Source organism: Meles meles, chromosome 4 (assembly GCF_922984935.1).
Source record: "Meles meles chromosome 4, mMelMel3.1 paternal haplotype, whole genome shotgun sequence".
Classification (NCBI taxonomy): domain Eukaryota; kingdom Metazoa; phylum Chordata; class Mammalia; order Carnivora; family Mustelidae; genus Meles; species Meles meles.
Window position 1 is genome coordinate 36,647,146 of NC_060069.1, and position 24,684 is coordinate 36,671,829.

Consider the following 24,684-nt stretch of genomic DNA (forward strand, 5'->3'; position numbering starts at 1 on the left):
TTTCCAGCCACTCTGCAGCATAACAACAAAAGGCCAAATTCCTCTCATGAGCTTTTGAGGCAGATTGCAGGGCTCAGTGCCACATAATAATCCTACAGGTTTTTAAACTCTATCTGATTTGACTATCTAGAGCTACTTCACAATCATCTGACTACTTGGTTTTATATTCTTGGGTAAGGATAAAAACCAAACAGAAATGCACATCAGAGCCACCCTGAACAACTCTTCACTTGATAGTCATTACAGTGTTTCAAAAACCCGAGTTTGCCTAGACATAAAACTGCTATTAAAATCTTTCATATGAAAAAAAAATCTTTCATATGGTCTTGAAGTTAAGCTTATATAACATATATTTAATAGATTAATAACCAGAATACATAAAAAGTAACAATAACAATAACAACAAAAAAGCTGGCTAAGGATGCCAGAACATAATCCATAGAAAAGGAAATACAAATAACCAAACATCCGAAGATGATCAACCTTATTAGACAACAGAAATGTTTTTAAAAGGGTAAAATATTTTTCACTCATTTGACAGGTAAAATTTAAAACTAGTAATATTGAGAACTGAAAAGAATGCAGGACAGCAGGCACTGATGGTGGGAATATAAGTGGTAAAGCCTCATTTGGAGGAAATTAGTTACAACGAACACAACTGAAATGAATTAAAACTTAGATACAGAAATTCTACTTCTAGAGTATTTTAAGAAATATACACGTGTGTATGTATACACACATTATTTGTAGAAACATGTTTCAGAATCATTTAGAAAACTGTACGTGATTAAACAACTTAAAATTCTATAAAATAAATGGTTATGATATATCCATACTACGGAATATTATGCAACAGTTCAAAGAAGACAGTTACACATGAGGACATTAAAAAAAAAAAGAAAGAAAAAAGAAAAACTCTATGCCATACCAAGTAGATGTAGCAGATGGCAAAAATACTTTCAGAACAATACTGTTTGTATGAACACAATAAAAACAAAACCATTTACTTTGATACTTAATATACATGTAAGGGACAGTAAAAGGCATGCAGACACCACACTAATAAAAGTGTCCACCACTGTTTATATCTGGGCTTGAAGGTGGTTCAAAGGGGGAACTTTACCTTATCTGCAGTGTTTAAATTTTAAAAAGAAGATATTTCTGTTAATTAAAATAAAAAAATTAGAAACAACACAGGTTAGGAATGACATAATCCATTTGTTATACATGTTCACATGGTACTAGTATAATATGTGTACTATATGTGAGAAAGATCAATATAGAGAGGAGTATATATGAAACTGTTAAAAACTAGAAATCACAAGATGACCTGTTACTATATATCTTTGCTATTTAGAGCTCCTATTTTTATCTTTTAAATTTTTAATTTTAAAAATTTTAAATTTTTATCTTTTAAATTAATTTTTTTGAAGTAAACACTATGTCCAACATGGGGTTCAGACTCACAACCCCAAGATCAAGAGTATCATGCTTTACCCACTGAGCCAATCAGGTTGCCCCCCCAGATTTCCCATTTTTAAATTAAGGTGTATTACTATAATTATCAATAAAATAAAAGTATTTCCGGGGCGCCTGGGTGGCTCAGTGGGTTGGGCCGCTGCTTTCGGCTCAGGTCATGATCCCAGAGTCCTGGGATCGAGTCCCGCATCGAGCTCTCTGCTCAGTGGGGAGCCTGCTTCCCCCTCTCTCTCTCTGCCTGCCTCTCTACTTGTGATCTCTCTCTATCAAATAAATTAAAAAAAAAAAATCTTAAAATAAAAGTATTTCCATTTTGAAGAACAGGATAAGCAGGAAGGTTACCCTCTGAACTTCGTAAAAGGCTGTTACTTTGATTTTTTAAAATCAGTACATTCCTAAGTAGTCTGAATGCATTTATGTATTGCTTGAAAAAAGAAAAGTAAAGATACACTAACAGTCATCAAATCTATGTTTAAGAACGAAATAATATCTGGATATGGCCCAAATCAAATGCAACATTTAGAGTTACCAGTAAATTAAGGTTTAAAACATAAATAAATATATAAACTTGGCAATGCCCTTAAGTATATGAGAACTTAAATTTGCTAATTTTGATGGATTTTGCCTTAAAAATAGTTAAAATTATTTCCAAAAGGACATAAAACAGTTATGTAAATCCTTGGAATAAACCATTACAATACCAAAAGAAACTATACTCTATTTCTATTAACATGTACATACAGTTTAAATGACTATTTAAACACCATCATTTTGGTACATTTGAATCCCATTCCTCCTAGTCCCAAGGGGACAAACTCCTAAGAAAGAAGTCATTATATCATCATAAGGAAGGATAAAACTGTTAGACTTAAAACTTCCAAATACAGACTAGTCTTCCTTGAGAACCTAATGAAAAATACACAGAATATTTTTCAGGAACTTTAAGTTCCCCTTCATACACATCTCTGGCATTGATGATACTATAAAATATATCTCTAAGCACATTAACAAAAGCTTTAATAATGAAAAAAACCATGCTCAGTTAAGTGTTATGAAGGACAATACCAAATGCAACTTGACATTCTAGATTTGGTTCTGGTTTGCTTTCTGTGCCTAGATCTAGGACTTATCCTATCAGCAAGCCTCAGTTTCCTAATCTGTGCAATGGAAACACCAAAATACTCTGTACACTTCATATAGTTACTTGTACCTAAGAAGTTAAGGTATACTAAGTATACTAAAGTGCTTTGGAACACCACAAAGCACTATGGAAATATTAAAAAAATTATTATTATAATAAAACACAAGCAAAATCAATTTTTAATAAAATTATACCCTATACAGGACTTGTAAAAGACAGTATTTTCTAGAAAATTATTTACTAGGGACACTGACAAATCAGAAGCATATTAATTAAAATAGTGTCTCTGGCAAGCCATTTTGCTTTAAATACTTTATTACCACAAAATTCTACTTATCATATACAACAGGAAAGATGACAAGCTTCCTAAGCAAACCTTTCTGCCAAAATTTGCCATTCTTCTAAGGGCCATATTCCATATTCTCTCTTCAAAGCTTTTGCATATTCCATGTTTCCTGCAATAGCCCTTCATAACCACTACCAAAGGCTGAGGGCTTATTTGGGTTGCAAGGTAAATTGTCATATTCACCAGATTCCATATAGACATACCAAGTAGAAAAGGACACTAAATGGCAAGTAAGCACACATGTGCATATATGCACACACGACTGTACACACACATACACACACAGTGTCCTTCGTTTTTCAGGGATAAATATATTTCTTACACAGCAAATGATCTTCACTTTAAAAGGAAGTGTTTAACACAAGCATAGGAAGAAAAACACATCTTACTCACCATCTCCCATAGCCATTCAGATGGTCCAGGGAGCTTTCTCAAACCAAGAGGTCAAACAGCACAGCAAATAAATGCAGCTCGGTGCCTGCGCCACTGGGCTCGGCCTGCAGCCCGCAGACACCCGGAGCACTGTGTGACCCAGGCCGCGCTGCAGCTCTGCACCGCAATAGCCAACAGCTGCTACTCCACTTCAAAATAAAAGTCTGGGGTCTTGCTGAAAATCCTCGTCTATTTAGCAGAACCTAGCAGAGCTTGATCAAGATTATTCTTTAACTGTACATATGTGGTTACATACAGGTTATGATGCTTCCCCTTGTACTGGCTGCCTGATATTTAATGTAAGAAAAGCTCTGGAGCCAATAAATGTCATCCCACTGGGGGACTTTTAATGCAATCATCAAAACACAAGGCATGTGTTCAGCAATCATTTTCTGCTTCCCTAAAGATATCCATGTAATCAGTAGCAATCACATGATCTGATGGATTAACTGATTTGTGCCTTTTTAAAAAGGTTTTCATCCTTTTGTCATTACCTTTTAATATTTACAACAGAAGACTGCTAGAAGCGCACAAACAGGAATAGCCCAGTTTCCATGATTAACTGCTCTCATTATGCAGGAAGCATTTCTGGCTGCCGTAAACAAATCACGTCAAAGGCAGCCCATCAAAGGCTGCTCTGTGTGCGGACAGCAGAGCCACACGGAACAAAGCTTGCTTCTGGTGGAGACAGAACCTAGTCAGTGCGCAGCTGCAGGACGCGGAGCACCCACCATCCAAGCTGTACAACCATCAGCACATTGTCAAGCTCCGGGAAGCCCTGGGGCTCGCGGTCACACACACATTTTAAAATCAATCTAAGGGCTGCTTTGCTTTTCATGAAAGTGTATATAACAACCATATAAAAAACTAGACTGCAAGTTACCTTACTGCCTCTTATAAGCCAAGTTTCAAGGTAATTTCAAAGCCTAATTCCTATGCTTTGTTTTATTGCCAGCCTCCTAGAGCATTCTTTTCCTAGCCACTGTTTCAAATAGAGAAGTGGGGAAACATTTTACAATGATTTCACCCCAAGACTTCATTAGGTCCTACGCAAATGAGACAAATCAGAATTATGCATAGTTTTTTCACAGTCAAAGAGAAAAAGACTTGCAGTCACAGCCACCAACACTGTTGGTGTTTACATCTTAGCGTAGGAGATGGTCTAGAAAGCTCCATGACAACAACAGGCCCAGCCATAATCACAGGGGGCCTGCAACTCCCAGCCTTTTCCTTCCTCCAGGGCTGGTATTGCCTACTTCCAGCCTTGATCTGATTAACGTTAAACTCAGTTTCCTTCTCACAGCCGAACTAATTCTACTGTATTTAGGGATTCTGCCTAACTTACTTTGTAATATGAGAATTAAAGTCTGGCTTGAAAAACCCTCAAGACCAAAAAACAAACAAACAAAAAAAAAAACAAAAAAAAAAAAAAAAATTTCTCCCTTTCCTAAACTAAATGATATGCTCACATCTCTGATGATGTATTTACTTTGTGTCTCGAGAGTGCTGAACTAATTCTCTAGAAAATCACGTCGAAGAATTCAACCAAAACTTGAATCAAGAATATAGATAAAGCAGTTTTGAATGAAATCAAGAAAAAAGCATGAGATATTATTTATTATAATAATAATTTTAAAAGTGCCCTGAGACATGCATAAAGGGAAAAGAGGTAGACTAAAGAGGAAAAAAATAACTCTTATAACCAAGTTATACCACCTTTATGACCTGGGCTTTTTGCTTTTGTCTGTTTATTAAAATGACTTTTTTCATCTCAAAGCACTCTAAATCAATATAAGAAGTTTTTTTTTAATATTTTATTTATTTATTTGACAGACAGAGATTTCAAGTAGGCAGAGAGGCAGGCAGAGAGAGAGAGAGGAGGAAGCAGGCTCCCTGCTGAGCAGAGAGCCCAATGCGGGGCTCGATCCCAGGGCCCTGGGATCATGACCTGAGCTGAAGGCAGAGGCTTTAACCCACTGAGCCACCCAGGCGCCCCTATTATAAGAAGTTTGATGTTTCATTATTATGGCTTCAGGCACAGACACACTAAAAAATTTTATTTAACATAACAGTTTCTAGAATATCATATGGAACAAATCTGAACTGAATGTCATGTTTGGGTGAATTCATAACAATTTGTTTGCACATGTACACCAAGTGAGAGAAAGAAACGGTGGTATCTTCAATGGCTCTCAGTCTGTTATGTGCATGAACTATTTCCACAATTTTTTTTGAGCCTTTATTTTGCCCTAAAATGTATTTCTGTTCCATAACTTTAAAGTTTTAGGCTGGGTGCACTATTACAATAAGCCAAAAGGGCTGGAAATTTTGTAGGGAAAAATCATACAAAAATTTAAAAAAGAGTATTACTTTGGGTACTAACTTTTTGCCTTCAAATTATTACTTACAAAAATTCATTTTCAGTGTTCTGTTAATAGATTTCTCTACCTATAAAAATTATTAAAAAATTATTCATTGTCCTGGGTTGGCATGACACACACCATAATGTTAGTGGAAATTATTTTTTCATTTAATGCTTTTCACTTAGCTGCAAGGATTTTAGGAATAATTTAAATTAATTTTATTAAATTCATTAAACAAAGGGTAGTTGTATTTCTTCCCATTACCAACTATAATCACTCTGGATAATCATTCGCTTATTTGCTTACTTGTTTACTTGTTTACGATCTATCTCCCTCAATAGAATGTAGGCTCCCTGAGGCAGAAACTTCTCTTGTTGAGATGGGACAGATCATGTCTCAACAGTGCTGAGACATGATCTAATTTACATTTTAAGATCATTCTCACTTCTGGGTAGAAAACAGATTCTAGAAGGCAAACATGGAATAGAAATCTATTGCAATAATCCAGGTAAAAGCTGAAGACTAAGAGTGGGGTTTTAGTAGTGGAGATGGGGGAAAAAAGGACAAATTTTAGATATATTAGGACTTCAAAGGTAGACAGACTGGGTGATCAATCCAGGTTTTTAACCTGAGCTGACGGTGGTGGCACTGACTAAAATGGGTAAATTGGGGGAACAACAGATTTGAGGGGAAGAAAGAGAGAACAACAGGCTTTCTACTTTTGGACATGTTAAGCCTGAGATCCTATTAGGCACTCCAAAGGAAATGTCATCAAGGCCACAAACTACCAAATCTAGAATATAAAAGAGATGAGTGAGGGCCAGAACCACACACTTAGAAGTCAACAGCAAATAGTTATCATTTAAAGCCTTTGGGATGGATTACATTACAGAGAATATAGACAAGCGAGAGGAGACCTGGGCCCTGGGACTTGCCAACATGATAAACAGGCTTCCCTCTTATAGTCTCTTCCCTTATGAATGAATCCAATAAAGTATTTTTCAATGACAGCATAATATTGTCATCAAAAACATCCTGAACTACTTCTACACCCCACTGTATACCTCTTAGATTTTAACATTCACATATGACCACACTTAAAATATTCAGATAATCTCCAGTACAAAAAGACTCCCTTCAAGAGAAATAAATGCCAGATACTGACCCCAAACCTCCTGTTTATGGAGAGAGAAACAAGAGAAAAAGAAATGGGAGCTAAGAGAATAGGGAATATAAAATCTCCTATTTTGAAGGTAACAGAAATAACCTCACAAAATACAAGAAAGGCAGCACTTTCAAAATAAACTGTATCCAAATAATACCTTAAATTTATAATATGCATTATACGTTTCTCTTAAAGTTGTTAACTACGTAGTCTGGAATACACAAATGAGAATGCACTATAAATGGTATGAAAACACAGGAGTCTCAATCTAAGGAATTTTAACAACTATCCATCTTCCTGCTGTTTCTGGTTTCTATGGAAATAGAGGTAACTGCTGGAAAAATAAGGATGAAGTACTTAAAACACCTTCTATTCAGAGAAGAGTGAGAAAAGCTGGCAGTCAGGGTGAGGATTGGTAGCGCTGAAGTCAATTTATGCTTGTGGAACCAAGTTTAGATTAGGGTAGACACAATCTTTTTAACATTAAACTCACTCCATCTGCCTTCCTGCAACACAACAATGCTCAGTCTTGGTTTAATCCAGGGAAAAAGAACTAAATTGTATTAGTAACTAGTTTTTTCATTATATAACTATACAACTCACACAATTTTTCCAATTTTTCCCCCCTACATCAATTACATTACTAAGCGAATCACGCTCTATTTATTTATTTTAGAGAGAGAGAATGCTCGTATGCACCTGGGGAGGAACAGAGGGAGAGGAGAGAGGAAGCAGACTCTTAGCTGAGTTCAGGCCTTGAGAATATGACCTGAGCCAAAGCTAAGAGGCTGACGCTTAACAGACTGAACCACCCAGGTGCCTTCCTACCCCACTCTCTTTAATAGGAACCTACTTTCCTAGGTAGAAAAACAACCTATGTTATCTTTGGAAATAGAATATATTCTTCACATTCACGGATAAAAACTAAAATCTGGGTAAATGCCACCCACTAAAAGCAAACACAATCTAGCAACCTTACAAAAAGAAGAGCAACCACAAAACTGAGTTAAGTGCCAGATATTAACCTGAAACCTCCTTGAATTCCAATTGAGAAGCCAAAGATGATCATGCTGGTAAAGTTTCTACTTCTATGTCTCTTGACCAGTATCATCACTGAGAGTCTACACATAAGTGTAATAAAGCCCACCAAACCCCAAAACTTTTATTAAAAACAACTAAGTAAAACAATACTTTTGGAATAAAAACATTTTATGCACGGAACATGGAAGGCAAGAGGGTCAACAAATCTTCAACCCAGAAGCTACAAAAAATAAGCCAAAAGAACAGTGTCATTTTACACAACTGACCCAAAATTAAATTTTCAGTTACTCTAAAGGAGTTAGAGAATAGATGATAATTAGCAGTATCTAAAGACTTTCTTATACCCTAATTAAGCTTCAAGCCACAAAATCAAATCTGCTGAGTGATATAATAGTTGATTTGAAAACATGTTTTAGTATCTAAAACTCTGCTAAATAATCTTAGAAATGTTTGACACGTGAAATAACTTAATTATTTATTCTTACCTTTGCAGACACTCAAAATCATACCGCCTGACTTTTGCACTTCATCAAATTTGGCAAAAATCACCTCTAACCTGGAATAAATAATACATTTTTTATATACAGTTTAAATATAAACAATTTCCTTAACCACCTCCCTGAGAAAAGTATGTTCAGGAATTCAGTTTCATACAACTCTCTCTTACAATTACCTCACTTACTGAGAGAAAACACCAAGCCCATCCTGCTGGAGTACAGAAGCAACCAAACACAGGCAGCACCTACATGCACACAGTTTCATGTTTCCTCATAAAATTATTTCTCCAAACCCATCAAAAATACTTGTTACAACCTTGTAATAAATGTACTCAGTCACCAAGACCTTTTTAAAAAGTACGTGAACTCATGCAAAGGAAACATAAGGCAAACATAAAAACAATGAAATATAAAACGACAGAAACTAAGGTGATACGGATATGACTAATACTGACATTTTCTATTAACCTAATTTCTTTCAACACCAATTCTGTTACTGTTTCTGATTATATTCAGAATTACTTTCTACACTTCTGGTATCACTTTTTTTTTTTTAGTTAACAATGCATTTCTTATTACAAAAGCAGTGTACATTCATTATAAAAGAAAACTAGGAAACATAATTAGGAACAAAGAAAAAAACCCAAACACAATTCCACCATCCAATTTTTTTTGAATTGTATGCTGATGGTTTGAATTCATATATAAATTTTCTTCAGATCAAAATGGTATCATGCTGACAGCAGTATTTTTTAGTTTGTTTTGCTTTTACTTTCCAATATATCATGCTATGATTGATTGATTTATTTATTTTTTTGAGGGAGAGAGAGAGAGAGAGAGAGAGACAGAGCAAGCCCGGGGGGTGAGGGAGGAGGGGGAGAGAGAGAGAAAAAAAATCTCAAGCAGGTTCCACACTCAGCACAAAGCCCAACATGGCGCTCAATCTCAGGACTCTGAGATTATGACCTGAGCTGAAATTATGAGTCAGATACTTAACTGACTGAGCCACCCAGGTGCCATTATGATATGATTTATTCTTAAAGTTAAAACTTAGAGATTTGGGGAAGGAAAGAGGGCCACTGTCATTTTGTTTTTAACTGCCACATGTTCTCTGACTTACTCTTATGTTTCTGTCATAGTGTCATTTTTACAACCTTAGTTAAGCCGTGGTCCATATCCTGTCATTTCCTTTCTTTTTTTTTTTTTTAAGATTTTATTTATTTATTTGACAGACAGAGATCACAAGTAGGCAGAGAGGCAGGCAGAGAGAGAGAGAGGGAAGCAGGCTCTTCACCGAGCAGAGAGCCCGATGCGGGGCTCGATCCCAGAATCTGGGATCATGACCTGAGCCGAAGGCAGAGGCTTTAGCCCAGTGAGCCACCCAGGCGCCCCCATATCCTGTCAGTTCTTAGTTGTAAACTGAGAATGCAGACACTTTCTATCTTAAAAATATATGTTTTTTAGAGGCGCCTGTGATTTCTAAACCTTAGCCTTACTTCCTACCCCCACTGAATTCAACAAATAAAATATTCACACATCTGAAAGCAAGCACTTCAGTTTAAAGACACAGGTTGCTTCATCCTACAGAACAGTATCTTCCAGAGACTTAGGGAGACAGCAGAACAAGATGCCCAGAGACAAGATGTGGACAAGATGAAATGGGAAAGGGAACACTGGAATTGGAAGGTGGGACACCTCAGAATGAAGACCACAGAGGTCAGGTACAGAAAGAGAGCTCTTTGGGGAAAAGGGCAGAACAAGATATTAAGAAGCATGAAAATAACACTCAGAGTAGCAAAATAGGAATAAGAAACTGAGGACAGAAAGTTCTGAACCCCCATTTCACACCATTTTCAAAGAAAATACCACATGGACTATAAATCTAAATGTGAATAAAACTTCATGACAATCGCCCAGAGAATGTCTTTAAGATATTAGGGTAAGTAAAGATTTCTTAAACTGGGCACAGAAATGTCTAATCATAAAGGAAATGACCAAAAGCTACATCAAAATTAAAAACTTATGTACATTAAAAGACACCATCAAAAAAGTAAAAAGGCAAATCACAAGGTGGGAGAAGATACCTGAAACATATACATAGCTGACAATGGGTCTGTACCTAGAATGTATGTTAAAAAGTCTCCCTAATCAATTTTTTTTTAAATTTTTTTTTATTTAATTATGCAACAGAGAGAGATCACAATCAGGCAGAGAGAGAGAGAGAGAAGCAGGCCCCCTGCTCAACAGAGAGCCCGATGCGGGACTCGATCCCAGGACCCTGAGATCATGACCCGAGCGAAGGCAGTGGCTCAACGCACCGAGCCACCCAGGCTCCCCCTAATCAATTTTTTAAAAAAAGATTTTATTTATTTATTTGACAGAGAGAGGTCAAAAGTAGGCAGAGAGGCAGCCAGAGAGACGGTGGTGGTGCGGGGGGGGGGGCGGGGGGGAGCATGCTCCCCGCTGAGCAGAGAGCCAAAGCGGTACTCGATCCCAGGACCCTAAGATCATGACCGGAGCCAAAGACGGAGGCTTAACCCACTGATCCACTCAGGTGCCCCCTCCTAATCAATTTTTAAAAAGTGACAGACCACTCAGTTTTTAAAAATAGGCAAGAGACCTGAAAAGACACTTTCAAAGAACATATCCAAATGATTGATAAATACATGAAATGGTTCTTCTCTTCATTAGTAATCAGAAAAATGCACATTACCACTGTAATGAAAACACACACACCAGAAACCTAAAATTAGTAAGATTTAGACTAGTAATGCTAAATATCAGTGAAAATGTAGAATAACAGGAACTTGCAAACAGTGTCAGCAAGAAAATAAACGGTTACAACCACTGTGGAAAACTGTTTGTCAATATCAATGATAGGTGAACATATGAGATGGCCCAGCAATCCTACTCTTAGATTAAGAGATGAATACACAGGTATACCAAAAGACATGTACAAGAATGTTTTTAATAGCATTATTCTACAGAGCTACAAACTGAAAATAACTCACAAGTCCATCACTAGTGTGGATTCATAAAGTAGGACTTATTCATAAAAAAGTAAATGGCAATGAAAATGAAACAACTATAGCCAGGTCCAACAATCCAAATGAATTAAAACAACAAGGGGCATCTGGGTGGCTCAGATGGTTGAGCAACTCTCAGTTTCAGCTCAAGTCATACTCTCAGGGTTGTGGGATCGAGTCCTATGGTGGGTTCCCAGCTCAGCAATGGGTCTGCTTAAGGATTCTCTTCCTCTGCCTGCCCCCAAAATCAGTAAATAAATCTCTAAAAAATAGTAATAACAACATTAACTGAAAAAAGCCAGACACAAAAGAGCACATACTATATGATTCCATTTATAAAATTCAAAAATTCAAGAATTAAGAACGATTTAGGGAAGCTTTTAGATTATAATATTTGACTCTGCCACCTATGTGGATACATGGGTGTATTCACTTTATGATAATTTACAGAGCTGTATACTCATGATTTACATACATTTCTGTATGGATGTCATACTTGCATAAAATTATAAATTGTTTAATAAAAAATTTAAATATAAATTTCAAAATATATAATGCAATATACATACATATACACATACACATAAATACATTACGTTAACATCATTTCTTTCATTTACATGCAATGATGTAAAATTTACTCAAATGAAATTGTTAGCCCTGGAAGTAGAAAATGAGTAAGAAAATGCATATTTAATGGACTATCTTATTATGAAAAAATAATTAGTACTAGAAAAAAAATTACATAGTAAGAGAGATAGCCAAATATGATGAGAGTTAGAACATCCCTCTGAAGTAGTCTTCCATCTCCTGACACCCCACCCCCACCACCAAAAATCAAATCAAGCCTCGAGATCCAACTACCAATTTATAGGATATAAAGACAGAAGGATATGTTAAATGATACCACAGAAAAAGAATCAGCAATATTTGGAATATGGGAACCTTTACAGGATAAACTACCTACCTTATTCAACAAATAAAAACAAGAGAAAAAAGAGTTGGAGGTACATAAATATTTAGAAAGACTTGTAAGAACTTATCAACTAATTGTTGGACTTTATTTGGATATGGATTCAAAGAAACCTATAAACATATACATAGACTTATGACATTTATGAAACAACTGGAAATTTTTGAATGCTGACTGGATATTTGATTTATAGAATTATTTGCAAAAAAACCTTTAAGTTGTGATGCTAGTACTGAATGCACTGAATTACAGATGAAATAAAATGACTTGGGATTTGCTTCAAAATAAAACAAGAGTAAGTAGGTAAGATTATAACATACAAAACTTGCCATGAGTTGATAATTGTTGAAGCTGGGTAATGGGTACATGGAAGTTCATTACACTATTGTCTACTTCAGTCTATGTTTGAAATTTTCAGTAATAAAAAGTTAAAAGAAATCCTTTCAAGCCCCCCTTAAAATGGGACTAAAATGTGCTTACCAAAAAATTTAACTGGAGTAATATCTTTAATAAAAATAAAACTCTGGAAAGTACTAAAGGAAAAAAAGTACCTAAAGGAAAAAAAAAAAAGTACTAAAGGAAAAAAAAATGTTCTGATACATGAGAAGCTCATCAATGCAATTTTTACTAATCTGATGCCACTGTACTCAGATATTATGAATTTTCCTTTTTATTTGACTAGATTTTAAGAGTAGTGACTAATTCTTTTTTTTTTTTTTTTTAAGATTTTATTTATTTGACAGAGAGATAGAACCAGAGAGTATAAGCAGGGGGAATGGCAGAGGGAGAGGGAGAAGGAGACTCTCTGCTGAAAAGGGAGCCTGAGGTGGGACTCAATCCCAGGACCCTGGGATCATGACCTGAGCTGAAGGCGGATGCTTAACCAAATGAGCCACCCAGGTACCCCAGTAGTGACTAATTCTTATATAGCTTTCTGCTATCCAGTATCTTGTGTAATATCTTTCAACAGGAGGCACTCAAAAAAAATATTTACTTAATGAGTAGATTAATATTTTTACTAAATTCTTTTTCTTTAAAGATTTTATTTATTTAACTGATAGAGATCACAAGTAGGCAGAAAGGCAGGCAGAGAGAGAGGGGGAAGCAGGCTCACTGCTGAGCAGAGAGCCCAATGTGGGGCTCGATCCCAGGACCCTGAGATCATGACCTGAGCTGAAGGCAGAGGCTTTAGCCCACTGAGCCACCAAGGCACCCCATTTTTACTAAATTCTTGATCAAGCATCTTCCAAATAATGATTATTACTGTCTGGTATCAAAAGACAGTTTCCTCGATGGTATTTAGTTACATATTAAATAATATATGAATATATAATCAAACAGTGTCTAAAAAAATTACAGGATGTAAAGAACTTTTTAAACAGTGAAAACCTACACATCTTTTTGTATCTTGTGAATTTTATTTTATTTTTTTTAAAGATTTTATTTATTTGACAGAGAGAGCAAGAGAGTACAAGCAGGGGGAATAGCAGAGGGAGATGGAGAGGGAGAAGCAGGCTCTCTGCTGAGCAAGAAGCTGGATGTGGGACTTGATCCCAGGAGTCTGGGATCATAACCTGAGCTGAAGGCAGACATTTAACCAACTGAACCACCCAGGCACCCGTATCTTGTGAATTTTAAAAATCTCAGAAAACTGAAACTATTTAAAACAAACATACATGAAATTAAAACTTATAAAATGAGTAGCCAAAAAAAAAAATTTAGCAAGACTTACCTAGCAGGAGGAATTCCTCTCTTACAGAGATCCACCCTCACTCTCTCTCCCACATGTCTATAGATCTCCACTATAGCCAATACTGCAGCATCTCTCACCTGCCAAGGAATTCAGAACTTAAGCTTAGATGAGACATAATAAAATGTCATCTCACGGCACCATTACAACTTAAAGTTCTTGGTTGGTTTTAATGCCTCTAAACCCCTAAGAGATTTTGGCAGGTCAGTAACAAAAACCAAGAGGATCTGCCGAGAAAACTCTAAAGAAACCTTGTAAAAGGTTTTGTAGAAATCTAAGAAACATGTATATAAAAGTTACTAATGCGGCTTTTTAAAAATCTTCTTTTTGTAATAAGACTGCACAAAGAACTGCCAATAACTGTATGAATACAAATATTATTGAGGCCAACATATTTCCCTTAAAAAGGGAAGGGCAGAAATTCTGACACATGCTACAATAGAGATGAACCTTGAAGACATTATGCTATATGAAATATGCCAGATACAAAAGGACAAATTGTATGGTTCCACTTTCATGGAGTACCTAGCGTAGTATAATCATATGGAGAGAAAGTGAAATGTGATTGTCAGGAGCTGGGGGGTTGGGAAGAATGGGGATTTATTATTTAATGGGTACAGAGTTTGGAAGATGAAAAGTTCTGGAAATAGATGGCGGTGATGGTTGCACAACAGTGTGAATATACTTAATGCCAATGAACTGTATAGTAAAAAATGACTGGGGAGGTAAATTTTATGTTGTGTATATTTTAGCACAATGAAAAGAAAAAAAACGTGGCCTCAAGACAGGAGTTTGGAAGACAGTTCTAGTTCCCTTGCACAGGTCACAAAGAGCAAATAAAGAGGTAATAGAACTCTCTTCAAACTTCCAGAGGCAGAGGTAGGGTCTAATAGCAAGGAAAACTTTATCCAGAGTTATTCTAAATGCCCAACCTATGACAAAAAGGTTACAGTCAAGGTTCAAATCCACTAAGATGGACAAGATCCAGCATATACCCCTGTATTATGCCTACAGCATACACAGCTCAAGTAAAGAAATTACAAATTTCCTCTATTAAATAGGGTTATGACTGCTGTAAAAAGCTGTTGTTATGCAACCACATTCAGGAATGGAAGAAAGGACACTGATAACCTGTCCTCACAAACAACAAATAGGAGGACTATAAAAAGGAATCCAGTTCTTTGTCACTCAGTCTTTCAAACCCAAGGTCTATCCCTTTAGTCCCCTATATCCTTAATACTAGCCAAACGAGTAACAAACTTAAGCAACTTATGTGAATAAAATGCATTCTTAGAAAGTAACTTTGGTGGATTTTAAGAGAAAAAATGAGGTAAAATCTTGATTTCACTACCCAACTCCACCTGCCCTCTTCTTTTTTTTAAACGGAATAAGGGCACTAGGAAAGAAGAGATAGCCAAAAAAATTAGTCAATGCTTGAATATAAGTAAAATTTTACCTGACTGTTGGAATCTCCAAATAGGATACACAAATGTGGTACCAGCTTGCTGAGAACTAGTGGCTGAGCCCCAAAACTAAATATAATTTGAAACAAAAATAAAGAGAATTTGGTTTTAATCAAACAGTAAACAAAATAATCTTACACTTTCTTCTTGTCTATATCAATAAGACAAACATTGTGGGGAGCATGAGTACACATCATTAAAACATGAAGGACATCAGACACAAGCAAAAACTAATTCTAAACAATGTGAAATATGCAAACTTGAAAAACCATGACTGACAATGAAAACTGTCAACACATGATCCAAGAGAACAAAATGTTCAACCAATGGCACTCTTATACCTAGTAACTTACTGATGACTCAGGAAAATTTGAGCTTTTGCTTTAAAACACTTAATTTTTTTTTAAGATGCTGGGTCTCAAATTTGCATTCCAATAAAACCTTTATTTATAAAGGTTATAATATCTGACGAGGTCATGGGTTGAAAGCAAATGACAGGAGAGCCAAAACCACATAAGTTGTGCAAAACTGAATGCACTTACAAGCTCTAGATGGCAGAAAGGACCACAGTGGAGTAAAAGAAAATAAATGAAGGTATAGTTAGAAAAAAGGAAGTAACACTACAGGAAAAGTTGAAAGCTACTATGTATCACCTATCCTGTTGCACAGAACTTGAACAAATAATCCAGAAAGAGATCAAAAGCCCCAACAACTTCTTCAGACAGGAGTTCTGAGCTCTGTGGCTCTATGCTGTCAGAGCTCTACATACTGGTACCTGATTCACTGTCTAGTTACCTGGAAGAGTCTTGTTCGGTCTGTGATTTGGGTAACCATCCACTGGTCTAGAAAACCTAGCTGGGGGGAAATGGCTACAATATTTGAAATACCATGGAGTTAAAACAATTCCAAACTGGGTCCAGAACAGAAGTAGAACCTAAGTTATATCAACATACTTCTTATATGATCATCTATTTTGGGTAGCACTATTAAAAAAAAAAAAGACAAACACTTCTTATCACTAATAATTTTAAATTAATATACACACAAAATTAACAGCTGAAGATATCAACTCAAAAAAAAGCTCTCATACCAAAAATCAATTAATAACTACTTAAAATGTTATTTCCATAACTTCCTTCAAGTTTTTTGAAATGGATATTGTTCTTTCCTTTTAGAAAAATGAAAAACAAGATAGCTATTTTCAGTAATCATAAAACTTACATGTTTAAGGTTTCAATAAGACACAGACAAACGCCTTCTCGAGATCGAAAATTCTTGTGCTTAAAACCAGAAGCCAACTGTTCCCAAATGTACTATTTAAAAGAAAAGTAAACAAGTATAACAAAAAATTAAATTACTCATGTTATAATCTTTTTTTATTCCCAACCCTATCTCCAACTTTAAATAACTGAATTTTCCCATCAGACTTTACTTCTCTACAATTTTTTTTTAAAAGAATGTATTTATTTATCTGACAGAGAGAGAGAGAGACAGGGAGAGAGGGAACACAACAAGCAGTGTGGGAGGGAGAAGCAGGCTTCCTGCTGAGCAGGAGACCCCCAATGTGGGGCTTGATTCCAGGACCCTGGGATCATGACCTGAGCTGAAGGCAGACATTTAACAACTGAGCCACCCAGGCACCCCTCTACAAATTTTCCTAAGCCAAATTTGTACTAATGTTGCTCTCACACATTTTAAAGTATCTTAATCACATTTTCAGTTTTTATTTAGTATCTTTCACTTTAGGTTTCAGTTATTTTCAGAAAAACTATGTCCAATACCTAAAAACCTTAAGATTTCCACGGACATAGAATTCTTTCTAAGCTTTAGAAATCTCCCAACAACAATGCTACCATTATAAGCCCAGTAGTCCAGTAAGCATTTAAAAGGTCCAATGTTGCTTAGCAACTGCTCCAAACTGTCACACGGAATGGGTTTTTTCAACACTTTATCATTCAGGCTTTTCTCACTTTAGCACTGGATCCAAATACAGAAACATTACTTGATAAAAGTCATTTTATTGCTATCTACTAAAATTCCCTTTTTAAAAAAGCATATATAACCTGTACAGATATTCCACAGCAATTATATGAATTTGGTGTAGGAAGGAACCCAATTTTATTCTTCTAGACATACAGCCAACTGTCTCAATCAATCCTTTCTCCACATTTAGAAACACCACCCTTACCATTTATTAGATCCATGAACACACACATATACCTCTTCTTGGACTCTTTATTCAATTCTACTAATATTTGTCTTTCTGCCAAACTTTCTCGAAAGTAACTTGGAAGTTTACTCGGAAAATCTTAAATGTGAATACCTGATGCAGCAACACCATCTCTGGAACACTATTTTATATTTATATCCAAAGACATGTCAAGGATGTTCCTTATAGAATTGCTTATAATAGCATGTCAAAAATGAGTTAAAATTTGGACCACTAAACAAGTGTTGAAGGATACCCACCAAACTATTAACGAGGACTTCATTCTAAGGTATAAAATATCCAGGCAAACAGTTTATTTTTGTAATTTTAATAAAACATATGCAATATGTTTTATAATTTTAAAACTGTATTTTAGGTAATAACCCATAATACCATTGTATATATTGTAAATTCCAGATTTTTCTTCTACTTAACATGAGCTACTCTATAAATCTCTGTTTACAGGTCAATTTATTGTCATACTTTTCACATATGCTCCATGCCCAACATGTTGTACAACATGGAACTTGAACTCACAACCCTGAGATCAAGACCTGGGCTGAGATCAAGTCAGATGCTTAACTAACTGAGTCATCCAGGTGCCCCTTTCTGCTCTCCTTTCAAAACATCTCCACAGGGGCTAATTTAATCTACTGTATTCATAAGACACAAATTGGTATCATAGAATATATGCCTTATACAATCAGTAACCACCTGTTCAAATAAAAAATTTTCTTCTTGCTGTAAAAGTTGCACAAATTAATATAACATTCAGTAGTTCTCAAAATGAGCTTTCACAGTGAACACTGTATTATCTGCAAGTAAGAAAAACAAACAAACAAACAAAATCCTAAAAAATAACATAATCAGCACAGTATCCAGCAGAATCTCTGCGTTAGCTTTGTAAAAGATGTCAAAGAGTAGAAAATAGGAGAAAGAAAAGCAAAAAATCCCCCAAAAGTTAAATACTGACATTTTATCTTAAATTTCAATTTCTTTAAAGAATTAACAATAATTCAGTATTTAAAATTCTAGTTTCCTGTCCCCTGGGGCTTCACTGACTTGCTGTAATTACCAGCTATCTTTACTGATATTTCAACACTGATTAGAAAGATGTAAATTTGAAACTGAAGGCCTACCATAGGTGGTGCTACTTGATCCATTAACTTCAGTATCAGAGTCTGAGCTTCATCTCGAACCTTGTCTTTGGCATCTCCCATTCTGTCTATTAAAGCTACAATAACTAGAGAAAGGCAAGAGAAAGAGTAAATATTTATAATTCATCTCCATTATATGCTGTATTTTACAAAATTATAAACAGTTTGTTTCCATAAATGAAAGTTGAGGTAAGCAAATTATTTTCTTTACTCATGAGTCTAATCAAAAGAAGTTTCAAAAGCATACATACAACATGATATCCACTTATGATAATGTTCAAAAAACAGGCAAGACGAAATATTATCCCATTTAGAAATGTGTATGGCTAGTCAAGCTCTACAGATGAGCAGGGAATGGTTATCTAAAAGGTCATGTCCGTGGTCACCCCTGGCAGAGGGAGGGAGGTGTCATCAGGAATGCAGAGAGGAAGTATCTAGGATGACAGAGTTCTAGTTTCTCCACCTGGGGACAGGCAGGTGTTGGTGTGCAATTACATGTGTAATACACACTTATGTATGTATGACATATTACTCAACTGACAAAAATAAAAGCCTAGGCCCCCCGATTGAAGTTTTTCTCTACTACGTCCAAGACTGTGGCACTACTTCATGAAAGGAGGGAGAAAAAGCAGGTAAGAGTCCATTCTTGGAAAGTTTTCATGAGAAAGGTTTTTATAACTATAAATCAACAAAGCACCACAAAGAAATCACATCTATTGGGGGTGAGGCTGAAGGGAAAGGGAGTGGAAGAGAGATCTCAGAGGGTACAGGTTCTAAAGTCCACTCATTTGGCAAAAATATCTCAAAGTCAAAATTATCTTTCTATAAACCCTTAGACTACCACTTCCCCTTGTGTGGTGTTACAAGGTGTGTGGCCACAATATTTCATCTCCTTTTGTCTTTATATCCTTAACCATTAATTTCTGCAGCAGTACTCACCTCAGAAGATGACTGAAAATTAAAAAGAGAATAAATGTTCACTTAGAGTGAAGAGCACTGAATAAGTACTCTGTGTCACCTACCACCCCCCACCATCACTAGCATCATTCTGCAGGTTGGAAGGCAAAGAAATTAACTTTTGTTTCTCTTTTGACATGACAGCTATAGCCTTCCTTTCCCTGGGGCAATGAAGGCTGAGGCCTAGTTTAAACAAGGGAAGGAAGAAATGAGATTAAGAAACGGATTTTCTCTCATTTATTTATAGACAATTATAATTAACTGCATATGTAATTTGATGTAAATATGTTCTAGAATATGAGATGCAGACTCATGTAATAATAATAAACAACACTTAAGGAAAAGAGAAATTACATTCTTTTTGGAAGAAAATTCGGCTAGGATGAGAAGCCCACTATACCAAATGAAATGATATCATCCAAAAACCCAAGCTTAATCAAGGAAATGACTATGTAAGAAAAAAAGTTCCTGCCATAACATTACAAGCTTAATCAGAAGGCAACTGAAGTACCTGTCAGTTGGAATAATATAAACACTTGTATTTATCTGATATATTATTAACATCAGAGAAAATCATTGACACCTGTAGGATTGGCTGCTGTGGGACTCTGGTTCCGATATCTTCTGTGAGGGAGAAGATAGCAATAAACACTTAATAAATATTAAATATTATTATGTACTAAGCACTGAATTATCTCATGTCATCCCCATAACAATCCTATGAAATAGAATAGGCCAATTTGACAGAGAAGGCCCAAAGGCATTAAATACCTTTCCCAAAGTCACAAAATAACAAGCTGAAACCAGGATTTAAATAATCCACACAGAAGCCTGGGTGGCTCAGTCAGTTAAGCATCTGCCTTCAGCTCAGGTTATGATCCCAGGGTCCTGGGATCAAGTCCCACATTGGGCTCTCTGCTCAGCAGAGAGCCTGCTTCTCCCCCTACCCGCTGCTTCCCTGTTTGTGCTCGCTAGTGCTCTTTCTCTCTCTGACAAATAAGTAAATAAAAAATCTTAAATAAAAATAAATAAATAAATAATCCACACAATTAGGTCCCAGTCATAACTATTTCTATCTACTTGTAACTGAGGTGTTTTGCATGTGTGTGTTTTAGCAATCACACAATAGTAGTATGAAAAAAATAGCCACTTCATTCTTGAGAAGTGGAATTTGAATCCAAAAAGAAAATTAAAACAGTCAACAAAACAAAGAGGCAACCCACGGAATGCGAGAAGATATTTGCAAATGACACTACAGACAAAAGGCTGATATCCAAGATCTATAAAGAACTCCTCAAACTCAACACACACAAAACAGATAATCACATCAAAAAATGGGCAGAAGACATGAACAGACACTTCTCCAAAGAAGACATACAAATGGCTAACAGACACATGAAAAAATGTTCATCAACATTAGCCATCAAGGAGATTCAAATCAAAACCACATTGAGATACCACCTTATGCCAGTTAGAATGGCCAAAATTAACAAGACAGTAAACAATGTGTGTTGGAGAGAATGTGGAGAAAGGGGAACCCTCTTACACTGTTGGTGGGAATGCAAGTTGGTGCAGCCACTTTGGAAATCAGTGTGGAGATTCCTTAAGAAATTAAAAACAGAGCTTCCCTATGACCCTGCAATTGCACTACTGGGTATTTACCTCAAAGGTACTGATGTAGTGGAAAGAAGGGCCATCTGTACCCTAATGTTCATAGCAGCAATGGCCACAGTTGCCAAACTGTGGAAAGAACCAAGATGCCCTTCAATGGACAAATGGAGAAAGAAGATATGGTCCATATATAAGATGGGGTATTATGCTTCCATCAGAAAGGATGAATATCCAACTTATGTATCGACATGGACGGGACTGGAAGAGATTATGCTGAGTGAAATAAGTCAAGCAGAGAGAGTCAATTACCATATGGTTTTACTTACTTGTGGAGCATAAGGAATAACACGGAGGACATTGGGAGAAGGAGAGGAGAAGTGAGTAGAGGGAAATCGGAGAGACAAACCATGAGAGACTGTGGACTCTGAGAAACAAACTGAGGGTTTTGGAGGGGAGGAGAGGTGGGGGGTTGGGTGAGCCTGGTGGTGGGTATTATGGAGGGCATGTATTGCATGGAGCACTGGGTGTGGTGCATAAATAATGAATTCTGGAACACTGAAAAGAAATAAAATAAAATAAAATTTTAAAAAAGAGAAAAAAAAACACACATTGGCCCAAACAACTGCTCACTTCAGTAAGAGAAACTAAAATTTTATAAAATATAATAAACACTGAAAATAAACAATTTCACACTACATAAACTTTTTATTAAAGTTGAATTTTTTGCATTAGAATTCCTTTTTAACACTCTTGGTGTCAAGTAGAATAAGATTTCATTCCTTGCTCTACCAGTTATTAATTATTTAAGACAGTAAACTTCTCTGTATTTCAAAGTTCCCTTGTCTACGAAATAAGAAGGGATGCAGGCCTATTCCTCACATGCCTAGTGAGAGGATGAGGTAAAACTGGTAAAACAAACAAACAAACAAACAAACCTGTGCTAAGCCTGTAATAAGCATTTGGAAGAGTCAAAAGTTTAAGGATCCTAAAATCTGTATATAATATAATGACCACTGAATTTTACCATTCAATGTGATGAATATTACAATAGATAGTTATAGGAATCCAAAACAAAGTTTTTACCCTATAAACAATAAGAATGTTAAACAAATGAATATATCAGACTGGATTTTGAACAGTGGAACACTGAAGAAGTTTAAAGCACAGCTGATATGTTTTATTCTCTTAGCACTGTAGGGAATGCATACCATTTTACAAGATGCAAAACTGATGGCCAGGAAGCACAACTATTCTAATACTCTTTCTGTAATTCCATTTTCAATTAAAACTATCTACTTAAAATTTGTAAAATATGAGATCCCTTACTGAATTCAGTTAGCATAAAACCAGGGTTGGTAATCAGTGTTAAATGTAAACTGAATATATTTTTTGTTTGAAAAGCTTATTTTTCCACAGTACATGTGGCCACAAAAGAAAATTTAAATCTTTCATATTAAAGAACTACATCAATAGAGCCCATACTCTTTCTGGCACTTCATCTATAAGTGAACATGTATCTCAATTTTCCTGAAACTTCTCTTCACTTTTAACATAAAAAGGTAAAAATAGCTATAATAACCTAAGTGCACTAAAATATATATATATATATATATATCACTCACATCAAGTTACATATATCTAGGATTACATTATTTAAAAAAAAAAAAGAACCTTCTACACATAATTTCATTCAATTCCTTCCTTTTACAGAAAGGCTCCTAACATGGTTTGGCTAAGTTCTAAGACAGAGTTAAACAAAGTTAACCCTGGGACTCTTGGTTTAGTACCATACCTCCTTCAGAGTATACAGATATACTGCCAAACTTACAGAGCTACCATACAAATTAGAAACAGTGTAAGGATAATCTCTCATATATGTAAAGCAGATAAGTCCTAACAAATGGATGACAAGTAGGCAATATATGGTAGGAAAGTAGTGATAAAATTTTCCTATTATATCACACTCTCATCTATTAACAAGTTCAAGTTTCACCAAGGAAAATGATGAACATGTATGAAGAGTTCAAAGTAAAAATGATACTGGCTAATATTAATGCACAAAAAGAGTAGATTAGAAGACAAAAAAAAATTACACATATAAGCCTATGTAGATATATGGAGAACACACATGAAATACGAATAAAAGCAATTTAATTCAATTTATTAAGTATTTAAGGGTGTAAGAATCACGGAGTAAAGAAAACTTCAATGTAGGGTGAGGTTAATATGAAAAGCTCCCAGATACTGGAACCTGAAGTAAATCTTTTAAAGAGAAAAACAGGAGTTCTTTTCTTTTCTTTTTTTTTTTTTTTTTTTTAAAGATTTATGTATTTGAGAGAGAGAGAAGAGAGGAGGGGCGGAAAGTGTCCCAAGCAGACTCCACATGGAATCTGATGTGGGGCTCAATCTCAGGACCCTGAGATCACACAACCTAAGCCAAAACCAAGAGCGGGACACTTAACTGACTAGACCACCCAGGTGCCCCAAGAGGAGAGGATTTCAAAAAGAAAGAACAGCACAAATTAGGAACAAATTAGGCCAAAAATAGCAAGAGTGAGCAAGTTTCTGATTAGCTAAAGTGGAAAAGAGTACTTGCTAAAGATCACTGATAAATAAGGCTACTGAGAGGCAGAAGGGACATACATGCTGAGAGAATCGGAACACCAAAGGACAACCAAACAGAAGTTCTGAAAGCAGGACAGTCCTGGGAGGCAAAAAACTACAACCAGTCGGAGCATCAAACCCCATCTAGCGCTTCTAGTGTCAAAAAAAATAAGCAGGGGCACCTAGATGGCTCAGTGGGTTAAACCTCTGCCTTCGGTTCAGGTCATGATCTCAGGGTCCTGGAATCAAGCCCCGCATCGGGTTCTCTGCTCAGTGGGGAACCTGCTTCCTCCTCTCTCTCTCTCTCTCTGCCTGCCTCTCCGCCTACTTGAGATCTCTGTCTGTCAAATAAATAAATAAATAAATAAATAATGTCTTTAAAAAAAAAATAAGCAAGATACGTAATACCTAGAATTACTGTCAAGCCTCAAATACCATCTGTCACAACTAATAATAGGGAACTACTACAG

At 35.9% G+C, this 24,684-nt stretch overlaps 1 protein-coding gene across 22 annotated transcripts in view; it reads right to left on the minus strand.

Annotated features, from left to right (window-relative positions):
* Window positions 1–24,684, minus strand: part of CLASP2 (cytoplasmic linker associated protein 2) — a 192,800-nt gene that overhangs the window by 144,540 nt on the left and 23,576 nt on the right. For 21 of the 22 annotated variants that reach the window (XM_046001628.1, XM_046001627.1, XM_046001649.1 and 18 more), the window contains exons 3-7: window positions 19,025–19,128; window positions 16,898–16,989; window positions 15,670–15,745; window positions 14,196–14,293; window positions 8,453–8,523 (exon numbers count right to left, since the gene is read on the minus strand). In XM_046001628.1, the coding sequence (XP_045857584.1) occupies window positions 8,453–8,523; window positions 14,196–14,293; window positions 15,670–15,745; window positions 16,898–16,989; window positions 19,025–19,128 (441 nt within the window). Of the gene's footprint in view, window positions 1–3,359; window positions 3,503–8,452; window positions 8,524–14,195; window positions 14,294–15,669; window positions 15,746–16,897; window positions 16,990–19,024; window positions 19,129–24,684 lie in introns of those variants that run through there. The other variant, XM_046001651.1, reaches the window with a different exon arrangement.